This window comes from Mixophyes fleayi, chromosome 4 (genome assembly GCF_038048845.1).
Source record: "Mixophyes fleayi isolate aMixFle1 chromosome 4, aMixFle1.hap1, whole genome shotgun sequence".
In the NCBI taxonomy this organism is placed as follows: Eukaryota; Metazoa; Chordata; class Amphibia; order Anura; family Limnodynastidae; genus Mixophyes; species Mixophyes fleayi.
In genome coordinates, this window is record NC_134405.1 from 280,949,067 (window position 1) to 280,964,635 (window position 15,569).

At 40.4% G+C, this 15,569-nt stretch overlaps 1 protein-coding gene across 1 annotated transcript in view; it reads left to right on the top strand.

Annotated features, from left to right (window-relative positions):
- Positions 1-15,569, top strand: part of LOC142152797 (RUN and FYVE domain-containing protein 1-like) — a 183,454-nt gene that overhangs the window by 116,938 nt on the left and 50,947 nt on the right. The window contains exon 13 of the mRNA XM_075209791.1: positions 11,075-11,194. Coding sequence (XP_075065892.1) covers positions 11,075-11,194 — 120 coding nt within the window. The remainder of the gene's footprint in view (positions 1-11,074; positions 11,195-15,569) is intronic.

The following is a 15,569-nucleotide window of genomic DNA, read 5'->3' on the forward strand; positions in this document are numbered from 1 at the left end:
ATTCCCACCTCTAACCGCACTGTTAGCACTCTCTTAGCTTGGACTTTTAACTGGCTCCCTTTTGTTCTGTGGACTGCACCTTGTATTATGCCTTATGTTATACAATTGCCTTCCAATCATGCCTTACTTATGTCACTGTGTAATCTAACTGTTTTTCTAAACACATCCATCTGATATCTCTACTGTCCCTACTGCTTCCTATTCCCTGGCTCATACTTTACATCTTTTCTCTCTTTTTACTACTGCACTCTCTCGCTTTACTCACCTTTCCTGTTCTTACCATTTCCTCACTTCAATTGGAAGCCCTTACCATCCTTGATTTCTGTGTTACTTTCAACTTTCCATTCCACATTTTCTCTAGCTTTAGCATGATTTGCTCCTCTCTCACTTCTGTCCTCTCCCTCTATCCCCCCTGCTTCCCTTGTCCAACCTTTCCATATTTTTCCTCCTCCTCACTCCCCCCCTCCAACTCTCCCTTTCCCTCCCCTCTCTGCTTCACTCCTCTCTTCTTTTCTGTGACTATGTGCCCCTGATCTGACACGCTGCCCTCTCAACCATCTTTCCCTCTCTCCTCTTTTTCTGCTGACAAGTCCCCTCTTATTTCTACTTCTCTTCCAATTCCTACCCTCTCTCCGTGCCATGCCCCTTGCTCAATATCATACTCACCCTTGCAGTCTAACAACCCCAACAATCTCATCCACATCTCTCCTCTTCCCTCTCTTCCTCTATCCTGTAGTCTCTGGAATGCCAGGTCAGTCTGTAACAAATTGACCTCTATCCATGATCTCTTTATCTCTAGATCCTTCAACCTGCTGGCCATCAGTGAAATCTGGCTATCCCCTGAGGACACTACCACTCCTGTTGCTCTCTCTTTTGGGGTCTTGTCCTTCTCCCACACATCCAAACCTGGGGACTGGCAAGGTGGTGGCGTCAGCATACTTCTCTCTCTCTCATCTGCTGCTCTTTTCGGGTTCTTCCCCCTGAATCCTCCCTCTCTTTTTCCTCCTTTGAGGTACACTCTATTTGCCTATTTCACCCAGTCCACCTCTGTGTTGCTGTTATCTACCGTCCTCCTGGTCCTGTCTCTCAATTCCTTGATCACTTTGCCACCTGGCTCCCTCACTTTCTCTCCTCTGACCTTCCCTTACTCATCTTGGGGGACTTTAATATCCCTATTGACAATCCCTCAGACCCTGCTGCCTCCAAACGTTTCTCCCTCTCCTCCTTCCTTGGTCTCTCTAAATGGTCGTCCTCTCCCTCCCATCGCAGTGGCCACTCCCTTGATCTGTTTTTTTCACACCTCGGTACTGTCTCCGACCTCATTAATTCACCTTTTCCTCTCTCGGACCACCATCTCTTCTCTTTTAGCATCTCTCCACCCCTCTCACCGTTCTCATCCCCCAAGGTTACTCTCACTAGGCGTAATCTTGACACAGTTGATCCTACCACTTTCTCCTCCTCCCTGAACTCGCTCCTCTCCTCCATCACAACTCTTTCTTGCCCCGATGAGGCTGTCTCCTTTTATAATCTCACTCTTGCCACTGCACTTGACTCTGTCGCCCCGGCTGTCACCATCAAGCTTCGTTGGTCCCCGTGGCATTCGTGGCACTCAAAACTTACCCGCTGTCTTCAAAAATGCTCCCGCAGTGCAGAACGGCTCTGGAGAAAGTCACACACTCATGCTGACTTTCTCCACTTCAAGTTCATACTTGCCTCCTATTGCTCTCTAAACAATCCTTCTTTAAAGCTCTTATTTTTTCCCAATCCTCCAACCCCCGTCGGCTTTTTGCCACCTTCAACTCCCTCCTCCCCCCTCCCCCTCTCCCACTCCCCCCACACTCTCTGCCGTCGACTTTGCTACCCACTTCACCTCCAAGATTGAGTCTATACGTCATGACATCTCCCATCAGTCCCTTCTTACCCCCCCTTCCCCCCCTCCCTGCCCAGTCTGTCCCCTTTCCCACCCTCCTCTGCGGTTGTTATCCCCTTTCTCCCCTCCCCTCTTGCTAGCTCACCGTCCTTCTCTTCCTTCACTACGGTATCTGCAGATGAAGTTCATACCCTGCTCTCTTCTTCACCCCCCTCCACTTGCCCACAGGACCCAATCCCCTCCGACCTCCTCTGCTCCCTCTCTCTTGAAGTCTGCTCCCACCTTGCCCACCTCCTCAACCTATCCCCTCCTCTTTTAAACATGCTCTTGTCTCCCCCATACTCAAGAAACCGTCTCTTGATCCCGCTTCTCTCTCGAACTACAGCCCTATTTCGCTCCTTCTTTTTCCTTGAACGGGTTGTCTATAACTGTCTCGCCTCCTTTCTCTCTTCTCACTCACTCTTTGACCTGCTGCAATCCGGTTTTCGCCCCCTCCACTTCACTGAAACTACCCTCACTAAGGTCACTAATGACCGTTTCCTAGCTAATCCAAAAGACACTACTCCCTTCTTATCCTTCTTGACCTCTCTGCTGCTTTTGATACCGTTGACCACGCACTCCTTTTGCAAACTCTCAAATCTAGGCCTCTGTAACACTGTCCTCTCCTGGTTTTCCTCTTACCTCGCCAACTGCTCCTTCTCAGTCTCTACACATGACTTTACATCCCCCCCTCTTCCCTTATCTGTTGGCGTTCCTCAATGTTCCATTCTTGGCCCCCTTCTTTTCTCCTTCTACACCTCCTCCCTTGGTGTCCTCATCTGCTCCTTTGGCCTCCAGTACCACCTCTATGCTGATGATACCCAAGTTTATCTTTCATCTCCTGACCTTTCCCCTTCCCTTCTGTCTGGTGTCTCCTGCTGTCTCTCGGCCATCTCATCTTGGATGTCCCAACAATTCCCTAAACTCAATATTTCCAAGACTTAACTTATCGTCTTTACCCCTTCCAGGACTCACCCACCTCCCCCTCACTCTATTTCTGTTAATAACACTTCCCTCATTTCTGTCCCTCAAGTCTAATGCCTTGGGGTCGTCCTTGATTCCTCTCTCTCCTTCAAGCCTCACATTCTGTCCCTCTCAAACTCCTGCTACTTCCACCATCGGAATATATCCAACATATGCCCCTTTCTCACCACTGGCTCTACGAAAACCAAAACCCTTGTTCACTCGCTTGTAATATCTCGCCTTGACTACTGTAACCTCCTTCTCTCTGGCGTACCTGACTCTCACCTTGACCCTCTTAAGTCTATCCTCAATGCTGCTGCCCACCTCATTTTTCTCTCCTGCCGCTCTATCTCTGCTGTCTCTCTCCAACAGTCACTACATTGGCTTCCCATGGCCTACAGAATTAAATTTAAACACCTCACCCTCACCTTTAAAGCTCTTAATCATTCCTCTCCTCCCTACATCTCCAATCTCATCTCTACCTACACTCCTAGCTGCCCCCTCCGCTCTGCCTGTGACCATCACCTCACTACACTGATCACCTCTTCTCACTCCCATCTCCAGGACTTTGCCTGGGTTGCTCCCCAGCTGTGGAACGATCTTCCACATTCCATCAGATTAGCATCTACTCTCAAAGGCTTCAAGACTCATTTCTTTATTCAAGTCGATCAGTCCTTCTCCTAACTCCCTTGGCCCGGCTCTCTCCCCCAGTTAGTACCATCCTATTTGTGTCTCCCCCTTTCCTTTAGGATGTAAGCTCTCATGAGCAGGGCCCTCTTTCCATGTGTGCACCTTCTTCTATTCCATCACCCTCTGTACCTCTTGGCCTGCTTCCCTAGCCCTGTTTTCTTAAGCTTCGGCCTACTTCTCGCTGATTTCTACCATCACTTTTACACATTGTCCCAGATATAATTTGATTTGCATTACCATGTTACCTGTGTGTATGTGTTTTTGCGTTTTTTTGTTCTTCATTTTTTGTTCTTTCTGTATCATGTTGTGTCATGGGTCACTGTTTTCTGTATATGTCATGTACGGTGCTGCAGACCCTTTGTGGCACCTTATAAATTAAAGATAATAATAATTTTAGATGCTGATCATATAACCTAAGAATCTAATAAATAGATAAATCAACTTTTCACATGACACCATTCTATTGGAGGATTTCTCCTACTATTGCTTAAATCTTAAAATTCTAAATGCAGCCTCTTTATTTAAATGGTCACAGTTCATCAATGTCCGCATAGACCTAGAACATAAAAACAGACACTCTGTTGAAGCCAGCAACATCCACAATTACATTTGGAAAATGTGTAGGGAGCGTGATTGCAGGGACTAGTGCTCAACCTGCATGTGTTTCCTTTCCCCACTCAGCCCTATCCACTGAGACCAGGACAATTTACTCAATCTCAATCATACATTTAAACTCTGTCAATAATTCCAGGTATTAGCAGATAAATGTCAAATACAATTATATACCGTATATCCAGATGGTATTTTCCTGGTAAGTAAATCTGACAGCGTACCGTCCGTTCTTGTACACAGAGAGAGAAACCTCTCTTAACCTGTCCTTGCGTGGGGGGTATTATATGAATGGATGTGTCTAGACACGCTTTCCGAAGACAGCACTCTGGACAGGACCTTTTACTGCGCGGACCGAGACCAGCTGCATGAGCATTACCTCCCAGGGGAGTGCCGCCACAATATATACTTTCCAGGGGTATCAGGCTTTTTCTTGTTTCTACTCGGCTAATAAAGGATTAACCCATTTGTGTGGGCTGCTCTTCAGGTAAACATAATTTGCCAATTTATCTACATGATTCTTATAGTAGGGCCTGTCCATAATAAAATTATATCAATAGGTTGAATATTGAATTGACTCAGTTCTCCCATGGCAAATTAATTTTTTTTTTTAACCCTGGCAGAGTTGGTCCATGAAGAGGCGAAATTTTGAGAAACGTATAGTTTAGTATGTTATGCTGTCCAGCCACTGTAGCTAGACAGAGATGTGAAAGTAAAGAGAATTTATTAGGTAATTAAAAACTTCTCCTGGGGTGCAGCTTAACACTTAAAAGTGACCTGACTAACTGATGTAAACCTAAGTGCTATTATGACTTATTCCTCTAACCCTCCAATAACGCATCACCAACGAGGAGGTGGCAGGTGAGGAGACTGGCACTTATATAAACCATTGGCAGACAAGAGATCATTATGGTTCCTCCCACCTGGTTTTTCATTGGTCATGACTACTGGATAGTGTTTTATGTAAACAACCTACTGATCATAATAAAGTAAGTAGAGTGTCTAAAATGACATGAATCATCACATCATAGCTTTCATTGAATGAAATTCTAATTAGCGTTTCTTATAGACAAACTACCAATCCTGATACAATAAATAGTACAGCCTATAGAAACACAGATTAGGGGCAAATATAATCAGATTCTTACCACCAAAAATAATATAACAATGATATTCTCATATACAATCCTTTACTTATGGAAATCAATGCAACCCAATGTCTTAATTACCTAAACTAATAGTGGGGGTGTACTCAAAATGAATAAATAATTTGTTAATAATCCTATGCTGTGGTTATTCATTGACTGGTGCTGAAATTGGAAAACTTAGTGATAAACAATTAAGAATCACCATGCCAAAATTTATTGGTGGCATAAAAGTGAAAGCAAAATTATTTAGTAGTGAATAACATGAAGGTGAAAATTAATGAGTAAATATGTGACAATTGATCCAAAGATAAGTGACTAATAAATAATTATATGATTAAGTGAATATAAAAGGATAAATACTATTTATTAGGTATGTATTATCATTCAAATTGATACTTGAGCAGAAGTCAAAAATCATTTAACCATAAAAATATGATTATTAATGAATTATAGGTACCTAGTATATACATATATTATGTCTTGATTATAAATACAATAAAATATTCTTACAGTGTGATCCAATCTGACCCGGATGACATTTAATGCAAAATTGAATAAATATTGTGAAATTATTGTGATCATTAAGACCCTTAGGAACCAAACCATCCATTAGAAAAATCATTCCGGATTCTCTTTTTAACAGCTCTTGCTGAAGGTCACCCCCTCTGATCCCTATTGTGATCTTTTCCATTATAAAAGCCTCTAAGGGGTTAGGATTTCCCTCATGTCAGTTCAAAAAGGGGCGTGCCACAATTGTCAATGGTTTTAATTTGTCTTAATTTGTATTTTTTAAAATTCCCCACATGTTCAAGAAGTCTTTTCTTGAACGGTCTTGTGGTCATGCTTATGTACTTGAGATTGCAAGGACACGTCAAGATGACCCCTGCCGAATTACACTTCACAAAGTCTTTAATTTAACAGACCTTAGAATATCTGTCCGTATACAGTCATGGCCAAAAGATTTGAGAATGACACAAATATTATTGAAGTCTTTTGCCTCCGTTTTTATGATGGCAATTTGCATATACTCCAGATGTCATGAAGAGTGATCAGAGGACCTACTGACTTCAGGTCAGTGATTCTCTTGTTAACACAGGTGAGAGTGTTGACGAGGACAAGCCTGGAGATCACTATGTCATGCTGATTGAGTTAGAATAACAGACTGGAAGCTTTAAAAGGTGAGTGGTGTTTGAAATCATTGCTCTTCTTCTGTTAACCGTGGTTACCTGCAAGGAAACATATGCAGTCATCGTTGCATTGCAGAAAAAGGGCTTCACAGGCAAGGATATTGCTGCTACTAAGATTGCACCGAAATCAACCATTTTATCATCAAGAACTTCAAGGAGAGAGATTCAATAGTTGTGAAGAAAGCTTCAGGACGCTGTCAAAGTTGAATAATTGGATGAAAGAAAGTATATTGAACAATATTGTTTTACCATGCGAATGCGATCAGTACGCCACGTGTCATGGCGCAATCGCACGATTAATAACGCACGCATACACTTACATATTCACTTATATATAGTTAATTTTTATAATAATTCCAATCCACAGTGGTTTTTGAACAGATGTTGAGTTTATAGTTAAACATCATAAGGTTATATGTACACGTTGGTGAGATCTAAGGTTCAGGTCACAGGAAACATATCATGTCTGGTGTTATTCTAATCCTCTATCCGCAGATGTCCGATTCAATTGCCGAAAGGATCGTACCTTGCGTATGTTAGATATGGATTATAGGGATTAAATGATCATGAATAGTATGAATTGTGTGTGTAAGGTAAATAGACCAGTTTGAAATAGTTCTTGGCGGGAAGATTAGTATGCATCTTCTGGAGAGCTAACCCCCACCCTTGGATGGCATTGTTTGAACTGGCCAATGACCTGCATTACACTAGACCTTCCTGAAGCCTGAACCTTGGAAACATGAGCAAATCATCTGTATTGTTTTCACTGTATCACTGACTGTATATAAGCAGGGGCTCTAGGACCAGCATGTAGTCATTTAGACCACAAACTTCAGGACTGTATAACTGGATCTAGCAGGGCGCAGCACAGCACAGCGTATGTATCGGCTGTACTTATTTATTGAACTGTTATTCTTTTGCTTTTGCTAATAAATCGCTTTGTGCTTTGGAACCACACAAATCACATAGACAATGATTATTGGTAAACGATAAAATAACTTTAATAGCGCTTAAGAACATCCGGCAAGTGCCAGGACCATCTCCTAATGTTGATTCAGCTGCGGTATCGGGGCACCACCAGTGTAGAGCTTGCTCAGGAATGGCAGCAGGTGGGTGTGAGTGCATCTGCATGCACAGTGAGGCGAAGACTTTTGGAGGGTGGCCTGTTGTCAAGAAGGCCAGCAAAGAAGCCACTTCTCTCCAGGAAAAACATCAGGGACAGACTGATATTCTGCAAAAGGTACAGGAATTGGACTGCTGAGGACTGGAATAAAGTAATTTTCTCTGATGAATCCCCTTTCTGATTTTTTGGGGCATCTGGAAAAACGCTTGTCCGGAGAAGGAAAGTTGAGCGCTACTATCAGTCCTGTTTCATGCCAACAGTAAAGAATCCTGAGACCATTCATGTGTGGGGTTGCTTCTTAGCCAAGGGAGTGGGCTCACTCACAATTTTGCCTAAGAACACAGCCATGAATAAAGAATGGTACCAAAGCATCCTTCAAGAGAAACTTCTCCCAACCATCCAACAACAGGTTTGGAGGCGAACAATGCCTTTTCCAGCATGATGAAGCACCTTGTCATAAGGCAAAAGTGATATCTAAGTGGCTTGGGGACCAAAACATCAAAATTTTGGTCCCCAGACCTTCATCTTGTGGTCAATCCTTAAGAGGCAGGTGGACAAGCAAAAACCTGCACAATCTGACAAACTCCAAGCATTGATTAGGCAAGAATGGGTGGCCATCAGTCAGTATGTGGCCCAGAAGTTGATTGACAGCATGCCAGGGCGAGTTGCAAAGGTCTTCAAAAAGAAGGGTCAACACTGCAAATATTGACTCTTTGTATAAGTTTAATGTAATTGTCAATAAAAGCCTTTGACACTTATGAAATGCTTGTAATTTTACTTCAGTATACCATAGCAACAGCTGACAAAAAAAAGATCTAAAAACACTGAAGCAGCAAACTTTGTGAAAACCAATACTTTCTCAAAACTTTTGGCTATGACTGTATTCATCCATACGAATTGTATATTGGGAGGCCTTGCATCTACACATTTATGAAAGCCCAATGTAGTTTTTGGTGTTTTTTGATAACTAATAAAATGGCTATGAACCAATTTATCTCTCAAATTATGGGCTCTGCGCAAAGTCATGGATACCTTATTATTCAAATTTTGTTTTAGATCATGGTCCTTTAAAAGAATGTGCCAATGCCTCTGAAAAATGTTGGTAATTTCTCTCCACTCAGAGCAAAAGGTACCAATTATCCTTACTTTATCGACCGCATTAGCTGTCTTGGGAGGTGGAAAAACTAGTGACTCTCTTGTTCTTTTATTGACTGAGGAATCCGCTCTATGAATAGATTTGTTACTAATAGCCATGCCCTTGTCGAAGTCGTATAATTGGATGAACGAAAGCATGTTGGTTAATATTGTTTTATTGTGCCATTGCACTCAGTATGCCACGCTACACGTGGCATACTGCGATCGCACGGTAAAATATGCATGCACACACTCGCACTACAACATTTAGTTATTTATATATTTAATATTTATAATGATTCCAATCCACAGGGATTTATGAGCAGATAGTTTTTAGTTTATTATTAGTTTATATATTATGATTATATATACACTTTAGTGTTATTTAAGGTTCAGGTTATAGGAAAATGTGTCCCCTATTCATCAGCAGTTGTCCGGTTCATTCACCGAAGAGATCGCACATTGCATACTCTAGTTAGTGATGTTAGGGAATAAATACTTAAAGTTATACTGACTGTAATGTGTACATAAACTAGCTTAAACTGGTTTCTGGGTGTGAGAATCATCTGGAATGTTGACCCTCAGCCTTAGAGGTCTGGATCTCTGAAGTTAATTTTAAATTCAGATAATTTTCATTCAATTTATGTGTGAATTCATGAAAAAGAACTTTGTCTCCCATAACGCAAAAATATCATCAATGTCTCTCAGCCATAAAATTACATGGCTGGTATACATATCAAATGTTTCATTAAAAACTACCTCCTTCTCCCACCAACCTAAAAATAGGTTGGCATATGTTGACGCACTTGCTGTGCCATTGCAATCCCTCTAGCTTGCACGGACAAATTCTCATCAAAGGTGAAGTAATTCTTAGTAAGAATGAATTCAATAATTGATAATATAAATTCGTTCCAAGTCCTTCTTAGTTCCTATATTTAAAAAATAACACTCCGCACTGATACCTTGCTCATGTAGAATATTCTTATACAGAGACTTCAAATTGTATGACTCTAGTTTAGTGCCTTTGTTAACTGCAATATCATTGATCTTGGAAAGTACATCCAATGTGTCCCTGGTATATGATGGTAAACTAGTAACATTTTCTTGAAGATGTATATCAATAAATTTACTAGACTTGACAGTCAAGGATGAAATAACAGGTCGGGTAGGATAGTATTTGTAGTGTTACATGATAGCGTTTTCTTCGATAGCTCAGTGATCTTTACCAAAGATGCTTCAGCTTGCATTTATCATTCATAATGCAGTAAATCCATCCAAACATCTCCTGATACCACTGCACCAAAACTGTGTACTCAAACTTTGTGTACAGTCTGTTACCTTTCATTATCTAGCAGTTAAGTGAGGCTCTATGTCAGTAGCATGCTTAAATATGGGCCTTTTCTCAACTGCATACCCTGCTCAATTTTGTAGATTATCCTTATCCTTCAAGATATTTTTTTAATGGTACATTTACAAGAGAGTGACCACTGTTTGTATGAAATAAGGTAGTAATATTGTGAAGAAAACAGACTTTTGTTGATACACTATTGAGGTTCGGTTTTCAATGTGCCTGTGGTGGGATGGTTGCATTGCTAAGACTGGCCTGTTGTATTGTTTAAATTAACAAGTGACAAGATGGTGAAGGTCAGAAACACAGCTGGTATGTTGGGTAAAAACTGAGTAAAAACATGAAGGTGGTTAATGAGTTGTGGATTACACATATTGCCATGCTTTCGTAATTATCCTGACCTTTGTTCTTTGCCATCTCCTGACCTAGCTGCACCTATCCTGTAGGGGGGACACCTAGCTCATGTCACCTGGGGGAGGTAAAGGGGGGGTTTGGTCAATAAGGCTTTGAAGACGTCCACATATAGGGGGCCGTAAATTCCCGCTGGATCTCTAGATAAGGTTTAAAATAGCCTGTCCTGAGCGAGAGGATGTGTTCGTTTTAGGGACAGACTAAGACTAGGGTTTATACTCTGATCAGAGTAATATAGCCCTTGGATTAGACTTTGCTGGCCTGTTGGAACTTTATATTATATTGGTCATTAACACCTATCCTGGACTTGTTACCCATTTATTGTTCCCATTTTACTGCCTTGTTCCAGAATAAATAATATTAGGAGTATTTCTATACTTAATGATCTTAAGAATACCTATTCCAACAGAAGACCAATGCTGGTTGTTGCACTTCTTTTTGTAGACTGTTGGCTACCATACCGATAATATTATTAAACATTAAAATTAAGTTGTATATCGAATGTGTATGATTTGGTTTTTTTTTTTCATTAAAATATACATTTTCTTTCAGACTTCAGAAATCAGAAAAAGCTAGACAAACGTCGGAAGAAAATGTAATTAAAATGCAGAAGGAATATGATGCCAAAATTGTAACATTACAGCAACATCTTGAAAAGATGACTAAACAAAGGTAAGAAAGTAACAAGATTTTTTCACAAATTATAGTAATCCTGCACAGAGACTTCTGTAGATGTGATTGGGCATACGCATTCAATATATCTAATATATAAAAGAGAAAATTTGTCCTTCTGTCTGTCTTTCTATACAAATCCACATTTTTCAAGCGAAGATCATGAAATTTTGCATACGAGTGTATTAAAACATGACGGAGGCAACTAAAAAAAATTGAAATTCATTACGGGGTGGGGGTGGCGAGGGGGGTAACACCTAAAAATCATCGAAAACGACCATAACTCTAGAATGTCTGGAACAATTTACACCAAACCTGGTACACATATGACTTACAGTCTGACAACAAATATTGTAGGGGCAAGACACCCCTAGCACTCCTAAGGGTGGGGGTGGCGAGGGGGGTAACAACTAAAAATCATCTAAAACGACCATAACTCTGGAATGTCTGGAACAATGTCTTGGAAGAAGTTCCAAAAAAAAGGGGAAATATATTTTTTCTGGATGCACCCAGAGGAACAGGTAAGACTTTTCTCATCAAGTTGTTACTTGCTAAAATTCGAGTACATTCCAAGAAAGCTATTGCTGTGGCCTCTTCTGGAATTGCTGCAACTTTGCTCCCTGGTGGAAGAACAGCACATTCAGCTTTCAAGTTACCGCTTAATATGGCCCGAAGTGAAACTCCCGTCTGCAATATCACTAAACGAACAGAAAAAACTCAGATTCTGCAGCAATGTCAGGTCATTGTATGGGATGAATGCACCATGTCACACAAAAATGTTTTACAGGCCCTCAATCAAACACTTCAATTTTTAAGAGGCAATGATTTACTAATGGGTGGAGTCACTGTTGTATTGGTTGGAGATTTTCGACAAACATTGCCGGTCATTCCAAAAGGAACAATGGCGGATGAAATTAATGCATGCCTTAAATCATCACATCTTTGCAGGCATGTTCGCACTTTGCGACTAACCACAAATATGAGAGTTTCTCTGCATGGCAACACAATGGACGGTCAGTTTGCTGACCATTTCTTAAATATTGGGAATGGTTTAATGCCGCTTCATCCAGTTACTGGTCTCTTCAAACTCAGAGAAACACTTTGTAACACAGTTGTGTCTTAAAATTCTTTAAATCCCGGGCAACGCCGGGTATTCTGCTAGTATTAAATATATTGAGGTGTGTGTGTATGTGTGTATGTATATATATATATATATATATATATATATATATATTAGATAACAAGATGTAAACACTGGCGCTCAATGCAGTATTGTATATATGAAGTAGTGGAATTCAAACCCACATATACACCTCTTCCACGTGAGGAGGCAGCCTTCCTTTAAAACTCTGGCTGGTAAGGCCGAAAATGAATATAATAGGTACAACAGAGGGAGGGCGCAATGGTGATTTTAACAGATAGTACTGAACAAGGTCGGTACACAATAAAAGGCCATAAGGATGTAATACAAGTCTCTGGGTTGGTGTCCAACAATGTATGTAACTAGTCCAGTTCTCAAATCCAAATGCTAGACAGAGGGACCAAATCAGACACTGATGTGCAGAGATTCAACTCTGATGCCACAATAAAAAGATACAATTGCTACTCATATGAAGCTTGCTGGACCAATGTAACACAGCTTACTAACTTTCCAATCATATGTCAACAGAGGACAGGGATAAACGGGAGGTGTATAGAGTAGTGCAGTTCACCAGATAAGAAATCAATAGGTGGGAGCATACCAGAAAGTAATATAAAACCAGCTTATCTGTATCAGGTTCTCCAAGAGGAAATCTCGGCTAGTGTGTCAGGAACAGGCAAAACAGCAAATGCAGTATACAATAGTTCTTAGCCTCGGGCAGCCGTCCCCATGCAGTCACCGCTATCAAACTCCAATCAACCAAAATAGTAGAGATAGAGGAGCCATATAGTGTAGTAATTTATGTACAAAGAATTTATTCAGCAATCATATAAAATGCAAACTCACATTATGCAAAGTAAATATAAGCTTATCTGTATTAGGCACCAGGTCAACTTGTACCAGAATGGTTCCCTGGAGAGTTCTACAGGTATTACCAACGATCTCCACACAGAAGTATCAGGGTATATACACTAAATGTCCAGGATGGTAGTGTGACCTAATTAGCATATACAAAGTAATGGGTCCTCAACGCGTTTCGTCTTAATAGACTTCTTCAGGAGGAAAAACAAGTACCCATGTTCAGGGCTTGTTTAAATACTGTATATCGCGGCCAAGATACAATGATATTATCTAAAAGTATACAGGTCTAAGTCCCTGGGCACTAATGAAACATGTCCAGTGCCAGATTCATGTTTAAAAAGTCTATGGCAAGTGACAGTGAAAACGAGTGTGGCGGCCATCTTGGATAAGGGCCCCCCACATAGATTATTGGTATGTGAGGTCTACAGTGGCCATCTTAGGCAAGGGTGATATAATATGCATAACATGCAGAGTAAAATATAATACAATGTCTGGAAATAAAATAATAAAATAAACTAAAATAAATAACACGGCAGGTAAAACATACAATAAAACACACAAATAACCATGTAAAAGCTATATAACAGAACAATTCATAAAACTGCAATTAAGAGGACATATGCTAAAATATGAATGCAAATTTTTGGTGCCGTCTTATTCACCCTCAAGTAACATGAATATGTGGCCCTTCTCAACAAAAGTAGCCATCAACCATAAATGGCCCACAGATATTTAGTAAAATATGTCATAAAAGTAGTCTAAAATGTAATAAGACACATTACTATAAAAAAGGTGCAATTTCATAGCCTTCATTAAGACCAGAAGGGGTAAGGGTGTTCAGCTAGAAAATCCAGAACATCTCCCTTTTGGAGAGCTTGGACTGGAGATCCCCTCCTCGACATCCTAAGCACACATTCTCTATTCCCTTGAACGTAAGGTGGTTTGGATCAGAGTTATGTTTTTTATTAAAATGTCTGGAGACAGAATGGGATTCGATTTTATTTTTAATATTCCGGACATGTTCTTGGATACTTAGTTTTAATGGTCTTTTCGTTTTACCTATGTATTTAAGACCACAAGAGCATTCTAGTAGATATATAACAGAGGATGTTTGGCAGTTCATAAATTCTTTTATGTTGAACTTCTGGTTTTTATCACATTTGTAGAATGGTTTCTTATCAGGGTTCGCAAACTTGCAAATATTGCAGTGACTGCACTTGTTGAAACCCTAATTACATACATTGTTGGACACCAACCCAGAGACTTGTATTACATCCTTATGGCCTTTTATTGTGTACCGACCTTGTTCAGTACTATCTGTTAACATCACCATTGCGCCCTCCCTCTGTTGTACCTATTATATTCATTTTCGGCCATACCAGCCAGAGTTTTGAAGGAAGGCTGCCTCCTCATGTGGAAAAGGTGTATATGTGGGTTTGAATTCCACTACTTCATATATACAATACTGCATTGAGCGCCAGTGTTTACATCTTGTTATCTATATCTATTCTCTTGGTTTTTGATTTAAACAGGCAGCCATACAGATTGTATTCTCCACAGTAGCAACATGGGGAAAAACAGAATAACTAAAAGATCAGACTGGTGCAAAAAGATCTTCAATGAAAATGCCAATATATTGGAATCACGATTAGACTTAGATAGTCTTGTTTGGGATATAGAGAAATTGTTTGTTAAAGAAACACGTATATGGTGGGATGTCCAAGGTTTAGAACACTACATATCTGTCGACCGCATCCCTAGGGGTTTACGTATAAACAAATCCCCTACCTTTGGAACTGATAACACTGATTTTTTTTATATTGTGTGTATATTGTATTTATTTGTATTTATTTCTGAGACCAGGGGAGGAAATTTGTTTTGTGTTTTAACCTTTCTAGAGGAAACCCCTATTAAGCTAATTAGATCTTTGTCATCTGTGAGTGACCAGCACTTAAATACACAGTAGGGAGTTGTTACCTGTATCCTGCCTGGTTAAAGTGAAAGGAAACCTCTGATCAGTGTGATTTAGGATACAACAGATTTGTGTAAATTTTGTTAAGTATAAATTGCATTTAAAACCAAGTTTAAAGAACATCTCAGATCCAGTCTTTGTGGAGGCTGGCTTACCCCCTGCCAGGATTTGTGTCAGAATCGTTAAAACGAGCTGTCTGACCATGTAATGAGTCATTCCATCTGTAACTCTTGAAAGACCGCTAGTACCAACGACTGGTGTTTAACTGTCCTTATTAGGATACTTGAGCTAATAGACTATCACTGCTTCAAGAACTTGGTTTGATGACTACTTAACCTGCTGTAATTCCTTTGACCACAGATTAGACCAAATCTAATCCGCTCTCTGGCGTTTATGAGGTT